Below are 21,414 nucleotides of genomic sequence, written 5' to 3' on the forward strand. Positions count from 1 at the left end.
ATCTTCCCAGACCGGGGCTCGCACCCATGTCCCCTGCATTGGCAGGCAGACTCTCAACCACTGCGCCACCAGGGAAGCCCTACATGCTGAATTTAATTGTAATTTTCGTGAGAACCCTGTGAAATAAATACTATTCTGATCCACATTTCGCTGGTGGGGGACTGAGCCTTCGAGAGGTCCTGTAACCCCGGCTTGGCCCCAGGTCCCACAGCCAGTGGGTGATCTGACTCCCTGGTTCCCTGCTCTGCGGCTACCCCTGCTGCTTACTGCCATTCTGATAGGTGCCTTCACCTGAGCTTTTCTCTCTGCCTGAAATAAGGGCTACTCTATCTCACCTTCAGAGGTCCTATTCCCCTACTCTTCTAAGTGAGCCCAAATGCCACTTTATCCTTGAATTACTTACCCCAGGTGACCATGATCTCACAACCCTCCAAAAATTCCTCTAAGTCTTTGCTACTCGGAGTGTCACAGACCAGCAGCTGGGCACCACCGGGAGCTTGTGGGAAATGTTGAATCTGAGGCCATACCCAAGATCTTCTCAATCAAAAACTGCATTTAAAAAAATTATTTTATGCATTTAAGAAAAATTATTTATAGTTGATTTACAATATTGTGTTAATTTCTGCTGTACAACAAAGTGATTCAGTTATACATGTATCTATCAATACATTCTTTTTCAGATTCTTTTCCATTATGGTTTATCACAGGATATTTAAGAAACTGCATTTTAAGATCTCCAAGTGGCTTATGTATAAACTTTGAGAACTGCAGGATGGGAATTTTTCTCTTCTTTTTTGCTTTGCATCTCTGTATTTGTACACCTGTTTTATATTCCCAATTGGACTGTAAGCTCTTTGAGGGCAGGAGGGTATTATAGTCTCTTGAATATCCATAAATATACATAGCATAGAAGAAGGCACATAATTTGTTCTCTGATGTAACACAGCACTCACATTAAAAAATTTAGATCATTTACTAGGTCAAAAAGTACTGGGTTATTTGGAATAGTTTTTCCCAGTGTGCTAAAAGTATCACTTTTGACAATTGGTTCACTTGTAATGTTTCCAAGAATTCAGGCTTCTGATAATGGTGAAAATGTTAAGAGGTATAATCTAGGTCCCTAAAATAAAACCTTCATTCCTTCCCAGAGCCTTTGGTCTATAACCAGCCCTTGTGACACAACATCTTTCATCACCAAAGCACAAATATAGATATTACAGATTTGGAGAAAAATCAACACTTAGAAAATAGAAGTGCGAAAGCTGAAGACTCCAATCAATTTCACATGTAAAGCTTTGACGTTTGTCTATAGTCAGGAAATTCACTGTCTTCCAGGAACATTGGAATGGAATTTTGTTTTGACATATATTTGATTCCAAGCTCTATTTTAGAGCAAATTTAGTTAATAGCAAAACTTCAGTCACTAGAGACACTCCTGTACCATTGCTCGCTAGGTACATGCCAAGGACCACTAATTAAAGCTATTGATTTTTGAAGGGATCACCGTGTGTTTTCTCATTCTTTATTTAGACCCAGTGTTTGCATGCATTTTTACCTCTAAATGTTCCCAGTGAGTATGACCAACTGATTGCTGGGATTGTCAGCTGTGGGGATCCTTCGATCAGCTTCTTGTTGCTGTACAATCTGGCTTCTCTGTTCTTTTTGCAGAATGTTTAATTGGACTACATGCATGAAAAGAAAAGAGGGGAAACACATATAGGTGGTAATTCTTTTTTTACTTCTACTGGCTCCATTTCAGCAGTCAATCTGACCTCTCCTGAAGTTCCAAATCTAAAAATTGTCTGAACATAAATCTACTCTTTGGAGCTGACAAAACCATTTCGTTCAGGGAGGATTCCTCGTTACCTCTTTTTTAGAATTCTTTTTTTTCCCTGCGAGTGTGTGTGTTGTTTCAGGGAGTGGCTCCCTTCCCACCTCACTCATTGGTTTGCTCACGCCCTTATGGGATGAATCAATGCTTCCAGAAAGCCGGGGGCTTCCGAGGGACTGCGGGAACAATTACTTCCAAATGAACTCGTGCATCTTAGCAGGGAGCATTCAGACCACACCCCAGGTAAAAGGAAGTCTTTCCTTCATGCTTTTGAGAACTTTGAAAGGCTATGCACTGTGGTGTTTGCTGCAAGAAGGTTTGAGGGAGAGATGCCCGGGTGTAGATAAATTTGACTATATCAAAACGAAATGTTATAGACAGTTAGTGGAAAGGATGAGCAGATAAAGGCAAAACTGCTTACTGGCAACCAAAGAAGATGCTCAGGACAGTCCTTGGCGCAGTGTGAGTGCTGAGAGACACCCTGTCATGTCTCTTCTCAACAAGAAGCTAGTGGCCATCTGTGAGTGTGGGTGTCAACGTCAGAAGGAAGAGAACTTTTAGGGAAATAGAATAAAGGAAAGCACTGGAGCCCGAAACTGAGCAAAGGAGCAGTGAGCCTGCATGGCACAGGGGGAAAACAATTTCTTAAATTATTAGTCGAGTGGCCGGTGAGAAGGTGACAGTCTCAGAGTTTCGAGCACTTGAAACTATACTTAGGAAAAGCTTTTCATCCTTTCAGCTCTAATTTCTATTATTAAACTAGTTTCTCAAGGATAGGAACTAAAATGTGTTTTTAAACAACACTGACAATGGAAAGTGTTAACTGGCATTTAACCAATGCAATGATATTAACATGCATCTGGTTCTGCTTTGTGTGGAAAATGATTTTTCATCACCATAGCAATTCATTTCTGGGCTCCATTGGAACTGGGCTATGGTATGCAGTAAACAGCAAAATTTTTCTTTTTCTTTCCTGAATAAGGGATTCAGCAGTCCACCGGCTAACACGGGGCTTGTCATCTAAATGTTGTATAGTGTAGCTAGTATAATTTCAAATCCTTTTCCAACTAAATTTTGTGCAAAGAATTCTGTACATCCTTGGTAGGATAAGAGGATGCTAGGTAAAAGTGATGAAAAGAGCCCCATGCTAACAATGTACTCCCAGCTTAAAAGTGAATACCAAACCATTGCCCTTTTTGTGGTTAATCTGAGGTTATGTGTGTGGATAGGAATTTATCCCTGATCTTGTTCTCTGACAGTAAACTAGGAAGATAAAAATTCTTTAGTACTGTTGGATTTTCCATTTTTATGTTATTCTTGATGACATTATATGTTGGCTCAACTAAAATTAAAAACAAACTGTTCTCCTTACCTAGTGAAGACATTTTATGCAGGCTATGGATGTTCCTGTAAGAAAATATAACAATAAAGAAGAAGGAAACAATTTTACTTATTTTCAGTTGCTTTCATTGTCAACATGTGGTTATGTTTAGAAATTCCTTTGAGGGTATGTTCTAAAAGCACACCTTATTCATTGAAGCATCCATTTTTATTCATACTTTGTTTCAATTTTATTCACTAAAATTGTAACTATTAACCTTTAAAAAGTCAATAGTTTACAATGTATCAGTAGTGACGATCTATCTGTATTTTAGAGACTTTAGTAGCAAGCTAAAGTAAAGAAGTAAATTTTTGGAGAAATAAATCTTGGTCACTGTATATGCTTCAGAAGGCAAAGCCACTTACTGTTAATAATGGTTATATGTATTTTGTAACAACAGGGCACTTATACTGAAGTGCATACGTCAGTATTTAATTTCATCTGGATAGAACATAAGATAGACCTGTAGTCATCATGTGGGGAGATGAGGGCAGGCCTATAGCACCTGAGGACATAGTCACACTTTCACCTCTTCTTTGACTCCTAAAAGACTATCTTTATTTCCTACCCAAATGAAATTCTATGATAAATTATCTGAACTACCCTCAGTGATTTCCTCATTAAAACCCCTCTCCACCCATCAAGATATTGATGAGATTAGTCATGTAAAGAAGACTTCCTAGAAAATAATCCATCTAGAAAGTGTGTTGTATTGTGTATCACTGATAAGACTAGTGGGTTGCCTGAATCTCATGAGGGATCTAATGTCCCTTCCTACAAAGGAAAGCATTGATTTATTATTTTTGGATGATAAGCCTGGGAATTGCGACCTGACTGCCATGGGGGAATAGACAATTATTTTTAAAGGCAGAAAATAATATTGAAAAATGAAAGTTGGCTCAGAAGGGTTTGTCTGTGTATTTTTTATGCCCTAAGGAATAGGCATTGTTTCTAGAAACCCTAACCCTAACCCTACCCTGTTATAAGCCTAGATCTTATAATTATCTAGTTTTACCATCCTACTAAATCCTGAGCTCTCATAACCCGTACTGTGACCCTGGGCCATTCTCCCAAACACCCACCATGCTTTCAAATCTGATTCCTGAACCGAAGAGACCACTAGTCCCTTGGTCTGAAGTCCCTCTTCTTCCCTGTCCACATTGAACTCCATGGTTGACCCTTTGCTCTTCTCCCATCAGTACCCTCAGTTTCCTGACACTCACAACATTCTTCTGCCAGAGCCACCTCCGAACATCAGTTCTATAAATGCTGCAATTCACTTTCTCTGTTCCTATGATAGGCAGTTGAGCATTCCTGGAGACATTAACAAACAGCCAAGCAAATTGCTTTTACTACAAATTCACGGATTTACATTTAGGTTGTGCCCTCACAATAGTCTGTCAATCCTTTTACTTATTTATAGTCAGGCCTCTTTCCCACTGCATCATCCTACATCAATGATGTTCCAGGCTTTTCCATTTCTCTTAAAATCCTGTGTCACATTTGCTACTTCTTCCTCAGCTACTGGACCACTTAATGGTAGAGCTGGATGGTTCAACCTTGGACCTCTTCTTTTCTTATTTGTGCTGACTCTCCTGATGATCTCATCTGGTCTCATGGTTTTCAATACCATGTATAGGTCAACAACTGTAATAATTTTATCTCCAGCACAGACTTTCCTCTGAACTTTTCTCCCATCCCCACATTTCCACTTGGATGTATATTTGTCATATCATATTTGATCTTTATTTTCAAACCAGCTTCACCTCTTGTTTTCCCTGTTTCAGTGAAGAATATCTTATTTCTTTCAGTTATTCAGGTCAAAAATTTTGTACTTGTGTTGACTCTTGTCTGCCTCTTATATCTCACATCTAATTTTTCAGGAAATTCTAAGTTTTTCCTTTAGATTACAGCCAACCCAAGTTTTACCTATCATTTTCTCTCCTATGGGTTATTATACTAGTCTTCACAGCACTTATTGCAATTGAAAATCCTATTTTATTGCATATTTATTTGGTTTCCTGTCTGCCTCCCACCAGAATAGGTAGAGGTTTTTGTTCACTCTTGTGTCACCAACCCCTAGAATAGAGCCTAGCATCTGGTAGGCATTTAATAAAATCTTGTTGAGTAAATGAAAGTAAGTAGAAGGCAACATATTCAAGTGAGGTTTGGTTTTAGTAGGAGTGTAGTAGCAGGACTGATGGCTATGTAAAAGGACAAAGATGTAGGTGGGTGACTAGATGTGGTGATGAGGGTTTTGGAAGTTCTCTTCGGATTGCTTCAACTATCTCAGTGAAGTGGGAAACAAAGTTGTCAGCTCAGAGTGAGAATGAGGAAGAAGATGTAGGGGTTTGAAGAAAGAGGAGAAGGTGTGAGTTTTCTAGCGAGTGGGAGAGTAAATGGGCTCTGGAACTGTATAGTATGATTACAGAGAAGAATTAAAGTGCCAGCTTGAGGCTTAGGGTCATAAATTCGAAGTGAAACCAGCAAGCGGGGTCATGTGATTTTTTTCTCTGACCACATTTACCCTTGTGGTGCAGGAGGAGAGTAGGTAGGTGGTAGACTGAGTGACCATTATGATTTACTCAAAGTAGATGATGATGTGAGAGAAGACAAAGCATTTGAGGGGCATGCACAGGAGGAGTTGTGGTCAACTCGGTCATTAAGGCTGGCCAAAAAAAAGAAGTCTGGGAAAACTTAATGTTGGAAGGATCAGTAGACTTTCATTTTGGTGGTTTCCCAGAAATATTGGAGTCACAGAATTGAAGAGATGGTGTGGAAAGAAAAGAAGTGTTGGTCAGAGAAGGAGAAAACCCTGAAATTATGGTGGTGTTGTGGCTACTGGTTGTTCCTAAGGATGTGAAGGGCAAGGAAGAGTAGAGGTCAGTGAAACACGCTATTAGAAACATTACCCATGGGATATCATATTGGGTATTATAAAAAGTGTGGTGTTAACCCCAGAAGTAAATCTTCAAAGAAAGAAGGGTTTGACTTGGGGGTGGGCAGATGGCTGTAACAAGAAGAGGTAGTGAATGGTGTAGACTTGTGGATGGCAGGAGCTTCAAACCTGGAAGTTTGTAGGTAAGAGGGAAGAAGAATGGTCTGGAAGCAGAAAAGAGTGCACAGAGGATACCTAGTCTACTTCTGGTGGGTCACCCAGTGTGAAAGGAAACAGAGAGCTTCTCAGGAAGTAGAGTCCTTCAGCAGGAACCATGGTTTAGTTAGAGTCAGAACATGTAGAGAAGAGGTTAAGGATGTGGAGGGATGTGTGACAACTGCCTGAATTCCAGAAAGTGTATGGTGAAAACTTTCTAAGAGTTGGATCATGGTATGTTGCTGAAATTCAGTCTCTGTTCACCAGAATAGAAACTCAGAGACAGAGTTTTGGGTGAAGTAGAAAAGACTAGCTTTTATTGCTTTGCCAGGCAAAGGGGGCCACTGTTGGCTAATGCCTGCAAAACTGTGTGTCCCGCCCTAGAGGGGGTAGTGAAGAGTCTTATAATGTTCAAGGAACAGGGTGTGGTCAGCTCATGGACATTCTTCTGATTGGTTGGTGGTGAGGTAATTAGGAGTCAGCATCATCAGCCTTCTGGTTCTAACCGGTGTGGGGGTCTATGTGCTTGTGGGCAGCAAACAGTTAACTTCCTCCACCAGGTCGGGGTTTCAGTATCTGCAAAACAGCTCAAAGGACATGGCTCAGAATATTATCCGTAGTCCTTGAGGAAGAACTAAAGGTCCTTGTCTTTGTTTAATGGCTAAAGTATTATTATTTTGTCTTGCTTGACTGTTTTCCTTTCTTTCTGCCTTTTCTCACTTCTCTGATTAAATTTATTCTTTCCCTAAGTTTTTCTACAGGCGAAAAGCAGGTGAACGACATGGGTGAGGATCTATTCTGGGAAGGCCTCAGAGGGTCCTTCTCGGTTACAGGTACAAGAAGGGAACAAAACTAGAGGTGTGCATTGCACACAGGGATACAGGGATGGCTGGGTTTCTTATGCAGCTGATGTGATCGGGTTTAAAGGGCATGTTGAGATAAGACACACAAGGGTGGCACGACCTGAAGGGAGAGGAGCCTGGGGGTTCCTGCCAGGGTTATTACATTTCTCGTGACAGAGGCATGGAGGTGGCAGCGTGGCAGTTTCACTCTGACTAGATGGGGCTGATCACATCATGAACATGGATTATGTACAAAATGAGTCCCCTCACCTTCCAACTTCTCTCACTGACCCACAGTCAGAGCTTTTCTGTATTTCCATTAATTTTCTCCCTTCTCAGAGGAGGCCATGTTCTTTCTGTTGTTGCTTTAGCTTTTTCTGCCTGCTTCCTCCAGGACTTTGCTCCACTTTCCTTCTTACTGGTTCCTTCCCCGAGTCTACAGACGTCTTCACGTCTATCCTGTTACAGACCAACAAGGGCACCTCTTTGACTGGACTTTCCTTTCTAACTACTCTCCATCTCTCATCCTACTTCTCACCCAAACGTCTCAAAAGAGAAATCTCCAGTACCATCTTCTCTTTCTGCCGTTCCATTTAGTCCTCCATCTATTACTCTTGGCTTTCTGTCCTGATCTCTAGCCTTGGGTCTTATAAAACCAGCATTACCTACCTGACATTCTAATGTGACGATCTCATTCCCAATCTACAACACTTGGTTCTCAGTGTCAATAGGACAGAACTCAAGCTTGATTCACACCCAGTGTTGCTTTCCATGCCCTCACTCAGCTGGTTTCCTCAGCCTGGAAGACCCTTATCTTCCTCTTCACTAGGACTTAAATTCCAGATGCTGCCTTTTATGGAGCTTCCCAGACTGGGTAGGCATCCCTTATTGCTTTTCCCTTCCTATTCTGTGCATATGCTTTTCCTACTTGTGACTGGTCTATTGGCTGTTTCTTATATGCTGTTGTATCTCTAGCTCCTGAGTACCTGCCACACAGCAAATACTTAACAAAATGGTTTTTGAATAAATAAAGAATGAATGAAAGAGAAGGTATATCCTCGAGAAGAGGCATTGGTATCCTGGCAGCTAGAAAAGTAAACTTTCAATTTTCAATTCACATTTTAGCATTCTCATTAATGATATATGTCAGAAGTTTCACGCATGCTTGGTGATTATGAGTCACACTGAACCTGCTAACCCAGGGTTAAATGGATAAAAGTCCTTGACCTCTGTGGGGTCATCACAAACACAGCATCTGGTCTGTTTTGAGATTAACTTTTATTCATGTTAACTTGCAACATTCCAGCAGCTCAACTTGCCAACCTGCTCTTCTGTTGCCATGTCCTACAGTAGGATCTTCCTTGGGTTGTATTTCTTTCTCTGATAAATATTTTCACAAAAAAAGGATTGGATACACTATGAATATTTTAATAGATGTTCTCTTTGCCAACCATACACATGATCATAGGACAATGGCAATTTATCAAAATAAATGAGATAAATATAATATATACAGAATAAAGTCAAAATAAACCTTTGATAAGACTGAAAGTCTAATTTATTACGTGTCTCATAGGTCTCTTCTGGTGATTCTGAAGCCAAACCTCTGATCTTCACATTTGTCCCCACTGTGAGAAGACTACCAACCCACTCCCAGTTGGGTGACACCTCTAAATTCATTGTTAAAATTCCTGAGGAACCAAGTGATAAGACTCCAGAAACTGTAAATAGGGTAGGATTATTTTTTACTATTTTTTATATCAAGCAATTAACATTAAATTATCCATCATAATGACTTGTAAATTTGTATGGATGTTTATTTTCTCTGCTTAAAGTGAGATAACTGGGAAATCTAAGATTGGCTAAAAATATAACTATGTAATAGGAACTTCAGTGTTATCAAATCTCAGGTTCTCTCCAATACATTATTCTCAACCCTTTTGACTTGACATCCTTTTGTTTGCTGTTCATGTGATATATTCGGCCTCCTGGCACCTCCCCTCCCAAGTGTATCTTAAAATAATAAAAACAAAATTTTTACAAAGTTTAAATTTATCTTTAAAGAATACTAGATAAAAGAGAGAGGTGTTATTTTACGTGTAACAGATTAGCAACATTAAAAAAGTGTAATATCTGAATTTGGGGCAATTGTGGATATGTTGGCATGCTCACACTTTGCTGCTAGTTTTGTGAATTTGTACGGTTTTGGTGGAAAACCCTTATCCAGAGTCATACAACTGTTTATAACTTTTTAATGTTTAAACTCTTAGAAATGCATCCCAGAGAAATAGTACAGAGGAAAAAAAGTGTTATATAGGAAAATAATTAGAGAAAAATAAAAGGAGCCTAATATCTAACAATTAGAGAAAAGCTAAGCATATGATAATACATCACCTTGATGAAGTTATAATTATAATGGTTATGTAATTTCATGGAACATGTTAATCTTACACTATTAAGTGATACAATAGATTATAAAGTCGTATTTATACCCTGATTATACCTATCTAAAGAGAGACCAAGACTGAAAAAGAAATTAAAACAAACAAAAACCTAAAAATGACTTTTGTTAAATAGTGACATTTTGGGTAAAAAAATTTTTTCTTTATAATGTATTTTAATACTATCTTATTATAAATAAAATGTGACTGGGGGAACGTTGTGGTATTTTTGAGCCAACTTGTAGGAGATAAAATTATCTGATTCTCGTTGTCTATATGAAAACATCTTATCTAGCAAGTAGTAATATATAACCTGGGACTTACAATGTCATCTTATTTCAAAGACTGTTGGGACCAAATTATTTCAGAGAAATTCTGAATGCTACATAAAGCCCTCCTGGGAAATTTCTCCCTAACAGTACTCAAGTACACATAATATATTCATGGGATCCTTTGGGATTAAGTGCTATGAGTGTGGGACTATAGATGTATGAATCAATCTTGGTTGCAGATCTCTGAAGCCTCCAAAGATAAGGATATTCATTTGCAGATGGCAATGGTATCTACACAGCCACAAGTTTTGCTTGACCATTAATTAAACCCATGACAAATCCCCATTTGTTTTGTGAATGTCTTTATGGAAAACATTGCTCTCTTCCTCTCTTTTTAAAAAGTCATATAAGGATTTATTTGAAAGCAGGTTTTGCTGACTTTGATTCTGAGCCCTAAACTGTTTGGGCTAGGACCAGGACAAACAAGTGGGTTAGTAAAAGTAAACCATTAGCTTCAACCCAATCTCTTCTATGCCAACCTGATTTTTAGATATATTTGTAAAAACTTTTGTCCTTGGAGGTTATAAGCAGATTAAGGTTTTAAGAAAGAGTACATGCAAAAAAGAAGCATTTACCAAAGCAACATCAATGCTTTTATGTCTCTACATTTATTGCAGTCTGATTCCAATGAGTACTTGACCTTGAATGTTGGGAGCCAACGGGAGAGAGACCGAGGAACATTGACTTATCCTTTAGAGGTCAAGGACAAGGCTTCCCAAGGAAGGGGACTTAAAGCAAACGAACCTCAAGGAATGCAGCAAAGTGACCTCTTCAAAGCTGAATATGTCTTTATTGTGGACTCTGAGGGGGAAGATGAAGCTCCAAGCAGAAAAGGTGAACAAGGCCCCCCAGGGGGGATGGGCACCACAGCTGCTCGGCCCACGTCTCTAGCAATCTCCTCCAGTCTGGTCTCTGATGTGGTACGCCCCAAAACTCGGGGGGCAGACCTCCAGGTTCCGTCACATCCTGAAATGCCTCATGGGATGGCTCCTCAGCAAAAATATGGGCCGGTAGGTTTTTCTTCTTGTCATTAAAAAAAAAAAAGTTTCATACCCCTTGTCTGCAAAGGCCTTCCTATTTATTCAAGGCATCAAGGTGTACAAAACTCTCAAGGAAAGAGATATTAAAAAACTAAAATCCCAAGATCATAAACCGTCACAGTGTAAATATAGATAATAAATTCATAAGAAATAAATTTCATAAGATGATAAGGATTATATACAATTATGCTGTGAACTGGCTGAAGAGAATATGTAAAACACTTAGCTAGAGTGGATTTGGGGGAATATTAACTCTTCCTTCTGAAAATTCTTGGAGAAGGTCAGTAAAGGGAATTTCTTAGGAGACAGTTCTTGGTGGGCTGGGTGCATGAAGAAGTACATTTCAGAGATGAGAAAGATCCAGCAAAAATACATCAACTGGATGTAGACACTTTACTTTTAAACTAGTAAAAGAGTAGTAAAAGGAATTAAGAGTGTGTAAGGAAAATCATTTCCTCCTGTGTGACTTCAGGGAAATATTGACTGTATTCCTGGAAACCACCAGAAGCAGGACTGGCCTCAGAGAATTGGGGAGAAGATCTCACCCCAAAGCTTAGCAGCAAGATTGAATGGTTCCTTTAAGGTGTCAATGCTTTGATACAGTAGGAGAACACTCATAGCTGTGATGGCAGGAAAGAAAGGGGGTGAAGAGGGAGGGATTTTGAAGGGAAAAAAATAGGATGACTAGCTATTTGTTGTCATGAAGTTATCAGATGCCTTTGACAAGGCATAGAATGTCAGGAATGCAGAGACTGGCTTGGCTTTGGGAGTAAATAATGGGTGCTCCCCGTGACAATGAGCATGAGTCAATACCAAGATGTCCTATTTAGAATCTGCTAGACCAGGCACTTGCAAGCATACCAAAGTAGTTGGGAGAACATTTTTATTGTTGAGTTGGACTTTTGGTACTACCAGGACCTACACAAAACTGTAGTGTAGGCATCTTATCTTTGGTGCCACCTCATCTTTATTTATGCAGCCTTCACTGACTTCCTGATGATGTATTTATGTCACCTTCAAGCATCCAGTATCCTCATGCTGTCTTTTGGTGATAGAAGACTCTCACTGGGGTAGCACCACCCAGGTCTATTGGACTAAAACATTTATTTCTCCTTGAAATTTATTCTCAGCTAGTTATTTGGAATATTCTAATCATATAATTAAACATATTCTCAGTAAGTGGTGGTAGGCTTAAACATTTCTTTCTTGCCTTAGGAAAGATGACGAAATAAGCAAGTTGGCAATGTGAAAGTTTCCATAGTGTGTGGAGGGTAGTTTAACGTGGCCTTTGAAGAACATGTAGACATGGTGATACCAAATATAAGCAAAGAAAAATATTCTTAATGAAGCAATGTTTGGCTTTTCAATTTACTCTTTTCCTCAACTGATAGATTTCTTCTGCTGAGTTTGTCATTTATTTTGTTTTCATGTGACCAAATATATAGAGGGCAAACCAGAGACAAAACACACATTTGGGATCTTTTTGCCAAAATCAGTTAGAAGTAGGTTATAGTTCATGTTATCAAAGCTCCAAATGAAAAGGCAAAGCTCAGCCTAATTCATTAGTGGTGGATGAGCATTATGATTACTGTAGATGGAGGAAAACTGGGTCCTGAAAAGTTTGGGAATAACCATTGTTCCGGATTCCATTTCCTATAGTAATCCATTTGAGTGATGAATAGTAGGTCATCATGAAATAAACATAAAAAAAAAAAAGTGAAAATGAGATGACTGTTAAATGTAAGCTAAACAGAAATGGCCAGAGCATTAAAGAAGGCACTCTGAGAAGTTAATATAGTCAGTAGTCGAAGCTTAATGTAAAAAGCCCAAAGATTATCCCATGATTGGATTACCTGAGGCCAACAACATCAGCTTTTCAATCAGAAATGCAGTTAATTAAGTGTATTTCTGATCCACCTGGTAAAAATGAATCCGTGTACAGAATTGTCTATATATTATCACTATCAGTTAGTCAGGAATAATTTATGAAGTTATTCCTAAAAAAAATTTACTTAGCTCCTAGTCTGACCTTTAAACTTCCTATAACCTAGCCTAGATGTCATTTTCTTTCCACATCTGGTACTTCTATTCTTCAGCTCTCCTGAACTGTCATCAAAGTATACATGTCATACCTTTGCATCCCTGGTCCTTGATTCCTCTGTGTGTGATTCTTCTCTTTTCTCAGCCCATCTTCATGTGGCCATGGCTACTTACTTGATGCTCTAAGCTCAGCCCAAGCAGTACCTTTTCCTAGAGACATTCCCTTTGAAGAGGAGTTAGTTTCTCTCCTATATCTTTGTCATTTTCCTTGTAGTTTGTAGTCTTTTTAGAAAATCTCCAATATAACTCCTTTTCACCTGATTATAACGATGGATTTTATCTTTCTTCCTCACTAGACTGAGAACTATTTGAAGTCAAGGTCTGTCCCTTGTTCATTTTTGTACCTCTAGCACTTAGTAGAGTGTCTTACATATACATGAGGTTCAATAAGGTGTATGAAAAGCATAAATATTTAAAAGTTCACATCTTTGAAGTCCTTGCTCAGATATTGACTCCTTCATGAAGCCTGCTTTGGTTCCTTCAGTGAAAGCAAACTCTCCCTCAATATAATTCTGGTAGCTTTTTCTGTACATCTCCTATAACAATTATTCTATTCCAGCATGTATTATAACTATTTAGGTTCATGCCTTATCTCACCTAGCAGATTGTAAAGTTTTTAGAGGTAAGGTCCACGTTAAACCCATTTTTATTAAACACTTTTTTCTCTATAGTGGTTACTATATTATCTTGAACAAAGTCAGTACAAATATTGGGTTGAGTGTATTTTGTGTTCCAAATACTTTTGCTGAGGTGGCATGTTTATGCAAAAGTACGTTATGTTAAAGATCATTAAAGAATTTAAAATTTTAAAGCATAAGTCAAAATTAAAAAGACTGTATAATATAAGCAGTTGAATCAAAAGCCTTTCAAATAAAATTCAGAAAGAAAAGAGTAATGTTTTTGAATGTTAATGTCTTGAACGTTGGTGTAGATGGCTAAGAATTGACTTTCCTAGGGATAGTATTAGACTTAAAAGAGAGGTGAATATACACATATAAAAACAGAATGATTTGTCTGAAAGACCTACAATAAAGCCTGGAGCTAAAACAGTGACTGTGGGAATAAAAAGAGGGACTGTGTGGGGTAGAATGAACTGGATTTGTTCATTGACAACATATGGAAAAAAAAAATCAGTGATGAATGAAATTTATAACCAAGGAAATTGAATGAATGTTGGCATTAACTGAGGAAAGAATAACAGGTCTTGGGAAGGGATAAGAAGAGATGAGATATCTAATGTTGAGTTTGAGATGCCTGGTGGCAGAATGCAATGCTATCAAGAAAGAAGCTGGAAATATGAATCTGGACATAGGAGGGAGATGGGAGACTGGAAGTATTTCCTATATGAGCTGAAACTATTAGAATGGAGCTGTTTACTCATGGAAATAATGCAAAACAGGAAGACACAAGATGCAACGCAGGACACAGTCAAGTATAAAGTGCCAGTGAAAGATGAGAAGCCAAAGAAGGAGGCTGAGAGGGGACCAAAGAAGTTGGAGAGAGGGGTTTCATGCAGGGAAAGTTAAAGAGAATTTCGACTAAAAAATAGTTTATAAATGAGGCCAAATACATAAAATATATAAACATTAATTAATCAATAATTTAAACGTAGCTCAGTAATGTTTTCTTTCTAAAACTCAAATGAATCTGAGATCAATCATATCCGTTCGGGAATACAAAATACCAACCGTGAAAGAACATTCTGGCAGCATGACATGTTTTGAGAATGAACATGGAATTATCACATAGGAATCACATGGTTCTCCCCCTTTTATGCCGGGAGGCTTCCTGGAGAATGCAGCTTTCCTCTCCAACATTCTACTTTCATATTTTCTAGCTCCCTTGACAGATTTTTTTACTGTCCTGCAACAAGTAATTCTGCCAAGTGGGACAGCCAGGTTAATATATACTGCTGCTTGATTTAGAGAAGATTAGAAGCTGGGAGATCAAGAGGCCAAGATCAAAGGGAAGGGAAGGATCAAAAGGCCTTTTGCTGATAGATTTGGAGGTGAAGCACTAGGGGTCCCTGCAGGGAGGTGTGTCCCCTGCAAGGAAGGGAGGGGACCCTCTCCTGCATGATTATTATTAGAACCAGATGTGTAGGGATGGGGCTAGGGAATCAGGGTCTGACCTGGCTGCCATCTCAATTTGGGATATGGCAGCCCTCCTGCTCTCCCAGGTTAGAGCCCAGAGTCTGGCCCCGTTACCTGCTTGGACACACACCTCCTCTGGGCTCCTCCTCCTCTGGGAGAGGGGATGAGGTTGTCCGGCATCTGACCAGCTCTGCTCTGGAAGAGCAGACTGGCACCTTCTACTAAAATATTATTCTATAATATGATTTATGAAAATAATATAATATATAACACAATAGAAAATATTATAAATTTAATACAAGTCAAAATAAAATACAAAACAAAGCCAAATAAAGTAAGGCCTTCAAAGTCCATTAAACATAGGACTTAGGAGGTCATTTGGTGACCTTGATGGGAACAGTGTGAGTGGGGTGATGGGGCAGAAATCAAGTTGAGAAATGGATAAGTAGTGAAAGGGAGGTCACACATTAGAGAGGTGGTATGAAAAAGCAAAAATGAGACTGGCAACTTATGGTCACACTCCTCTGGGCAGTTACTTGAGGTCGTAAACTTTAGTGTCCTCATTTGTAGAATGGGGTGATACCAGCAACCTTCCTTGTGAAGATTAAATGAGATTAAATATATGGCCTAGAACAGTTCCTGGCCCACAAGCGTTCTCAGGAAGGAGTCAGTGTGTTTAAAAAGTTGGAAATGGCAGCATGTTTGGGGGCACAGGGTAAGGAACATGGGAGGAGGGAAACATTTTATATATTGGTTCAAACATAGCTTGGATGTCAGAACGGAAGAAAGGACATGAAAAATAAGATCAGTAGAACTAGCGGTGGCCAAATAGAGGAGGTTCTTACAAAAAATTCTGGGAAATTTGGACATTGGCACACATATTAATTAAGAAACCAGATTTTAGGGATCCACGGAAAAGAGATTGCAACAAATTATTTGGACAGGGCATCAGACATAGAAACCTTTCTTATAGTCGTGGGCCTTTGTTTTATAGTGAAATACCCTATTCATACCAGCACATTGTATCAGAATAGCCTTTATATGTCTCTCTAACACCAGTAGATTTGTGAGCCCTGTGACGGCAAAAAATCTTCTCGCCTTCTGTCCCCATCACCTAACTCCAATGCCTGGGACACTATAGGTACTAAGAAAGTATCTGATGAATGAATGAATGAATGATTCTCCTTTTCCCATGACCCTGTCATATAAATAGGGAACAGACATCATTATATAACTCTCTTAATTTACAGCAGAGAAAAATTATATTAGAGGAGGGAAGACAGCCTAGGATTCCAGCCTCATAGCTTGGCTGTTGTTTTGTATTTTGCCTGTTAAAACACATTGTTCATAGCTTTTGGCCTAGGGATTTAGAGGTTGAAGACTCTGAAAAAAGCTGGGAGGTTAAACTTCCATGTTAGTTCTGCTAACTGCTGAGAAGACTAGCTTGGAGACACAGGTTCCTGAAAAATGGCATGTTTCTATTGAAATGCAAGGAAGTCATTTGTACATGCCCATCAACAGGATGACTTTCTAACTGCATGCAGAGCAGAGCTACATGGGGCCCGGCAGCAAAGAAAACAATACAGGAGTCTGCCTTGCATAGCAGGTGGGAGGTCATCCAAGTAGTAACGCAGATTCTGACTGGGCTCACTCGATAGTATAATTGCCTTGAGGCAGTTGAGATGATTAAAAATGTAGAGGCCCTCATTCTTTTAATTGATATACATACCCCTGACCAACTGATTTTATTGCTGTAACAACCTTTATCTAGCACTCTTCCCATTGCCAACTCCCCATTTCCTTTCTTGTTTAGGGTGAGTATACGATTCCATCCTATTCCACCCATTTAACCTACGTTGTCACCGTCCATGGTGAGTGACACTGGACACACCAAAGAGAGTTCCTCTGACTCAGTGGGGGACCCTGGCTCTGCTCTGATGCTGGCAGAATCCCTGTGATGCCTCGCTGGTGGTTGGTTGCTTCTTCTGGTTGAGATCAATTGTACCAATAGCCCGAGGGGCAGAGGAAGTACATTTATGGAAAATCAAGTTGCTTTGACAATTTCAGCAGAAGGGTGAGGAAGACTTTTAAAAGGAGCGTCTCCCGACTTTTGGTATCAGAACTCAAATGTTTGTCTTGCTGGTGAGGAGAAGACGGACCTGTGGATCTAAGAACCATCATTCTCTCCACCTTCATGCCCAGAGTCTGGAGCAGAGTAAGAGGGGCCAACCACAGAGGGAGGTGACGATGCCACTGTGGAGGGAGGTGTCAGGATGTGACACCACAACCCTCCTCTCTGGCTTTCTGTTCCTACACCCACTAGACACTTTATTTCCTCATTCCTGCATGAAGGTAACATGCCAGACATTAGACACTAGGGGAGTAAACTTTAAAAAAACTTAGTACCTGCCTTCAAGGAGCTTGGAAAACAGTTGCACCTGAAAATAATGACAATGAAAGGTGACAGGTTCAAGGAACAGTGGGACGTCTAGAGGGAGGACACCTAGATCATCCTGGATCACCAGGAAGGGTTCACGTTGTCTGAGCTGAAATGTGAAAGATGAGTAAAAGTGTTCTTGGCTGACGAACAGGGCCCAGGCATTCCAGACAGTGAGGACAGCTAGGGAAGAACTGACACACAAGAAGAGGGTGGAAAAGAGAAGGAGTATGATAAGGGCTCATCAAATATACTAGGAAATACACTAGGAGAGAGAGATGATATAGAGGCCACAGATAAAACAGTTTTGAAAAGGAGGAAGAGATTTCAAGTCAGATTCTGTAGAGAAATCAGAAGAGATAAGGGATTCAAGTGCCTGTGGGGCTTAGGAAAAAATAAACCATTGTAGACATTGGTGATAACAGTTTCTGCAGAAGAGCAGGGGGTAAAATCTGTTAAGAAGTCAGGGGAAGTATATTACTTTTCTATTGCTGCATAACAGATTACCATAAATTTAGTGGCTTAAAAAAAAACACCTATTTATTTTCTCCACGGTTTTTTAGATCAGAGGCCTGGGCAGCTGAGCTGGGTCTCACAAGTTTGAAATCAAGATGTCAAGTTCATCTCACCTGGAAGATCTCCTAAGGGAAGGGTCTGCCTCTAAGTTCCCCCATGTTATTGGCAGAATTCATTTCCTCGAGGCTGTTGAATTCATGGCAACTTGCTTCTTAAAGCTGCTACTTTGATCTCTAGCTTTCTGACCCTCTTTTAAAGGGCTCATTTTATTAGTGTTGCCAAGTCCGAGCTCATACTGTTCACCGCATGTCAGGCTAATAAATTGAGAGATGAGTTGTTGGGGCCAGGAATAGCGACTTTATTTGGAAAGCTAGCAGACCAAGAAGATGGCAGACTAGTGCCCCAAGGAACCAGCTTCCCTGAGTTGGAATTCAGTCTTCTTTTATCTAAAAAGAGGAGGTGGTTTGGTTAGTTGTTGCAAAATTCTTGGTGTTGGAATCCTTTGTTCTTGCAGCTGTCCACATAGGTCTGTAGGTCTGGTCACAATGCTCCTATAAACCTTCAAAAAGACAGATGTTATTCTGTTCTGCAACTTTTTATCTCTATATGAATGGAAAAGTGTTACACCTTTAAAGTTTAGAGCCTTGAGAATGGGCTATCCTGCATATTTCAGGCTATAGGCAACATTCTTAACTTGTAGCTAAAGCAATAGATACACAGGTTAAAGTAAAAGAAACACATCCAATATGGAGTCAGATTTGTTCTTCCCTATTGCATTAGGGCATGCCTACTCAGGAGGATCTCTTATTTGATTAAGTTAAAGTCACCTGATTAGGAACCTTAAATACATTTGCAAAATCCCTTCACCTTTGCCAGGTTCTATTAGCTAGAATCAAGTCACAGTCTCCATCTGTACTTAAGAGGAGGGGATTAAGGCAGTGTGTGTGGGGGTGGCTGTTTGAGAAGTCATTTTAGGGTGTGTTGGCCAGAATAAGTAAGGAAATCAACACAGTGATGGTAGGGACAGGTGTGACTGAGAAGAAATCTACATAGACTTGTAACTAGGGTATTTACAGGCACCACAGATCTTGGTGCATATGTGTGCATGTGTTTTTATCAGTTAGATTTTGTTGCTTGACAAACAGTGCCAAAATTGTGTTTTCAAAGAACAACCATATATTTAGCTCAAAAATCTGCAGGTCAACAACTTGGCTGTGTTCAACTGGGTGGTTCTGCAGCTCTGGGTCAGGCTCAGCTGATCTTTGCTGTGGTTCACTTACGGGTCTGCAATTGGCTGCTGGGTCAGCTGCTGGCTGGTTAGCTGTCTGGTGGTTGGTTAGCGGAGATGTGGTCTGGTATCTTCCAGGGGACTAGCCTGGGCTCATTTACATTGTGGTAATGCTCTGCACTCAGCAAGCCAGTAAGCCCCAATGCACAAGTGCTTTTCAAGTCACTGTGTCTTGTATCACATTTGCTAACATCCCACTGGTCAAAACAAGTCATATGGTCAGGTGAGGTTAAAGGGTGAGTGAGGAAAAGGACTTTGCCTTTCTTATGAAAAGAGTAGAAAAATGTGGACATTTTTACAGTCTACTACATGATAGTTATTATTATCTTTTTAATGATGAGAAGTATTCTGCTTTATGTTAGGATGAGAGAACCAGTAAAAAAGAAAAAGGATGAATACGTAGCATACAGGGGATAGTTAATGAAATGGGATCCCTGAGAAGGCAAAAGCTGCTGGGATTCAGAGCACAGAGGGAAATTTACTCTTAAAAAGGGAAAAGACATTATTTTTCTTTAGAATGAAGGAAAGGGGATAAGAATAGGTCTAGAAAAAATTTAATTTTTCTGGTAATCGCAATTTTCCTTGGAGAAAAGGAATCTCAGTCATCTGTTGCAAACAACGAGGGAGGTTCTGGGAAAGGGGTTAGTGAGTGCTAACTTTGTGGAAGGCTGTTGTTTAGAACAGGAGAGGAAGCTGAGGTCAAAATATAAGAAAAGAAAAAAAAATCCCAAATGACCCACAAAAAAGCTGAGTGGTACACAGCCCAGCTGAGACTGTAGACCTTAAATTTATGATGACACCAATTTACAGTGCCTTACCCAGCCCATGTGTGAATTAGAAAAAGGTACCCCGTCTGCTTAGTGTAGGAAAGTTCAGTCCCACTCTCAGCTGGTGCCCTGGTACAGGACAAGTTCTTAAATCGAGTGCAGTGGTCCTGGGTTCTGTTATATTTTTTAAATAACAGCTTTAAGTAGACTAGGTCTAGGAGCGTAATTGATTTAAGAATAATGATTTGCCAAGTGGATTGGCAAAAGAACAAGATGGCTAGGGTGTTGACAATATTGGCAAGAACGTTGAGATTAAATAAGTATTTCTAAAACCTAAAATGCAAAATAGCAGGGGATGAGGGAGATGAGACTGGCTAGGAGGAGAGGGGCTGTGTTGTGAAGGAACAATCTTGAGTTCATGGTAGATGTGGGAAAGTATTGGTGGCATCTTGAGCATTGGTGTGTTTTGATTAGATTTTTAACAGGTCAGTCTGAAGATAGGTGCAATTGGGTGAAACTAGAAATAGGAATACCAAAAAGATGACTTAAATTGTTCAGGTAAGAAAGGCTGAGAATCTGCTCAGTCACATTGCAAGTGTCCATCAGTGAGAAGAGGACAGATCAGCAGGTTTGTTTAGGATGCCCAGGTGCTATAATGTAATGATTGCATGCAAGGACAAAGGAGAATCAGGAGTTTCTGCCTTGCAGAAACTGTACAGATGCAGGAGAAAGAGCACAACAATATGGACCAACATGGTTCAAATCTTGGGAACTATTCAGACCATCAGGCAGCAGATCAGACATTTTGGCTTTTATTCAGATGTTTTGGAATCTCATGGACACATTAGGAAAAACTGAATATACACAGAAGCAGTTAATTTTATTTATTTATTTATTATTGAAGTATAATTTATTTACAATGTTGTGTTAATTTCTACTGTACAGCAAAGTGATTCAGTTACACACATATAAATATATACATTCTTTTTTTAAATATTCTTTTCCATATGGTTTATCATAGGATACTGAATATATTTCCCTGTGCAGTACAGTGGGACCTTGTTGTTTATCCATTCTCTCTATATATAATAGTTTGCATCTGCTAATCCCAACCTCCCAGTCCATCCCTCCCCCAACACCCTCCCTTAGCAACTGCAAGTCTGTTCTGTATCTCCGAGAGTCTGTTTCTGTTTCATAGATAGGTTCATTTGTGTCGTATTTTAGATTCCACATATAATTGATATCATATGGT

The 21,414-nt window shown here is 39.6% G+C and overlaps 1 protein-coding gene across 11 annotated transcripts in view; it reads left to right on the top strand.

The window, feature by feature from the left end:
• MLIP (muscular LMNA interacting protein) overlaps nt 1-21,414 on the top strand; it is a 282,530-nt gene that overhangs the window by 124,684 nt on the left and 136,432 nt on the right. For 9 of the 11 annotated variants that reach the window (XM_059938984.1, XM_059938985.1, XM_059938990.1 and 6 more), the window contains exons 2-3: nt 8,725-8,880; nt 10,539-10,931. The exons of 1 other annotated variant lie outside the window; for it this stretch is intronic. In XM_059938984.1, coding sequence (XP_059794967.1) covers nt 8,725-8,880; nt 10,539-10,931 — 549 coding nt within the window. The remainder of the gene's footprint in view (nt 1-8,724; nt 8,881-10,538; nt 10,932-21,414) is intronic. One more of the 11 variants, XM_059938989.1, reaches the window with a different exon arrangement.

This window comes from Balaenoptera ricei, chromosome 11, assembly GCF_028023285.1.
Source record: "Balaenoptera ricei isolate mBalRic1 chromosome 11, mBalRic1.hap2, whole genome shotgun sequence".
NCBI lineage: Eukaryota > Metazoa > Chordata > Mammalia > Artiodactyla > Balaenopteridae > Balaenoptera > Balaenoptera ricei.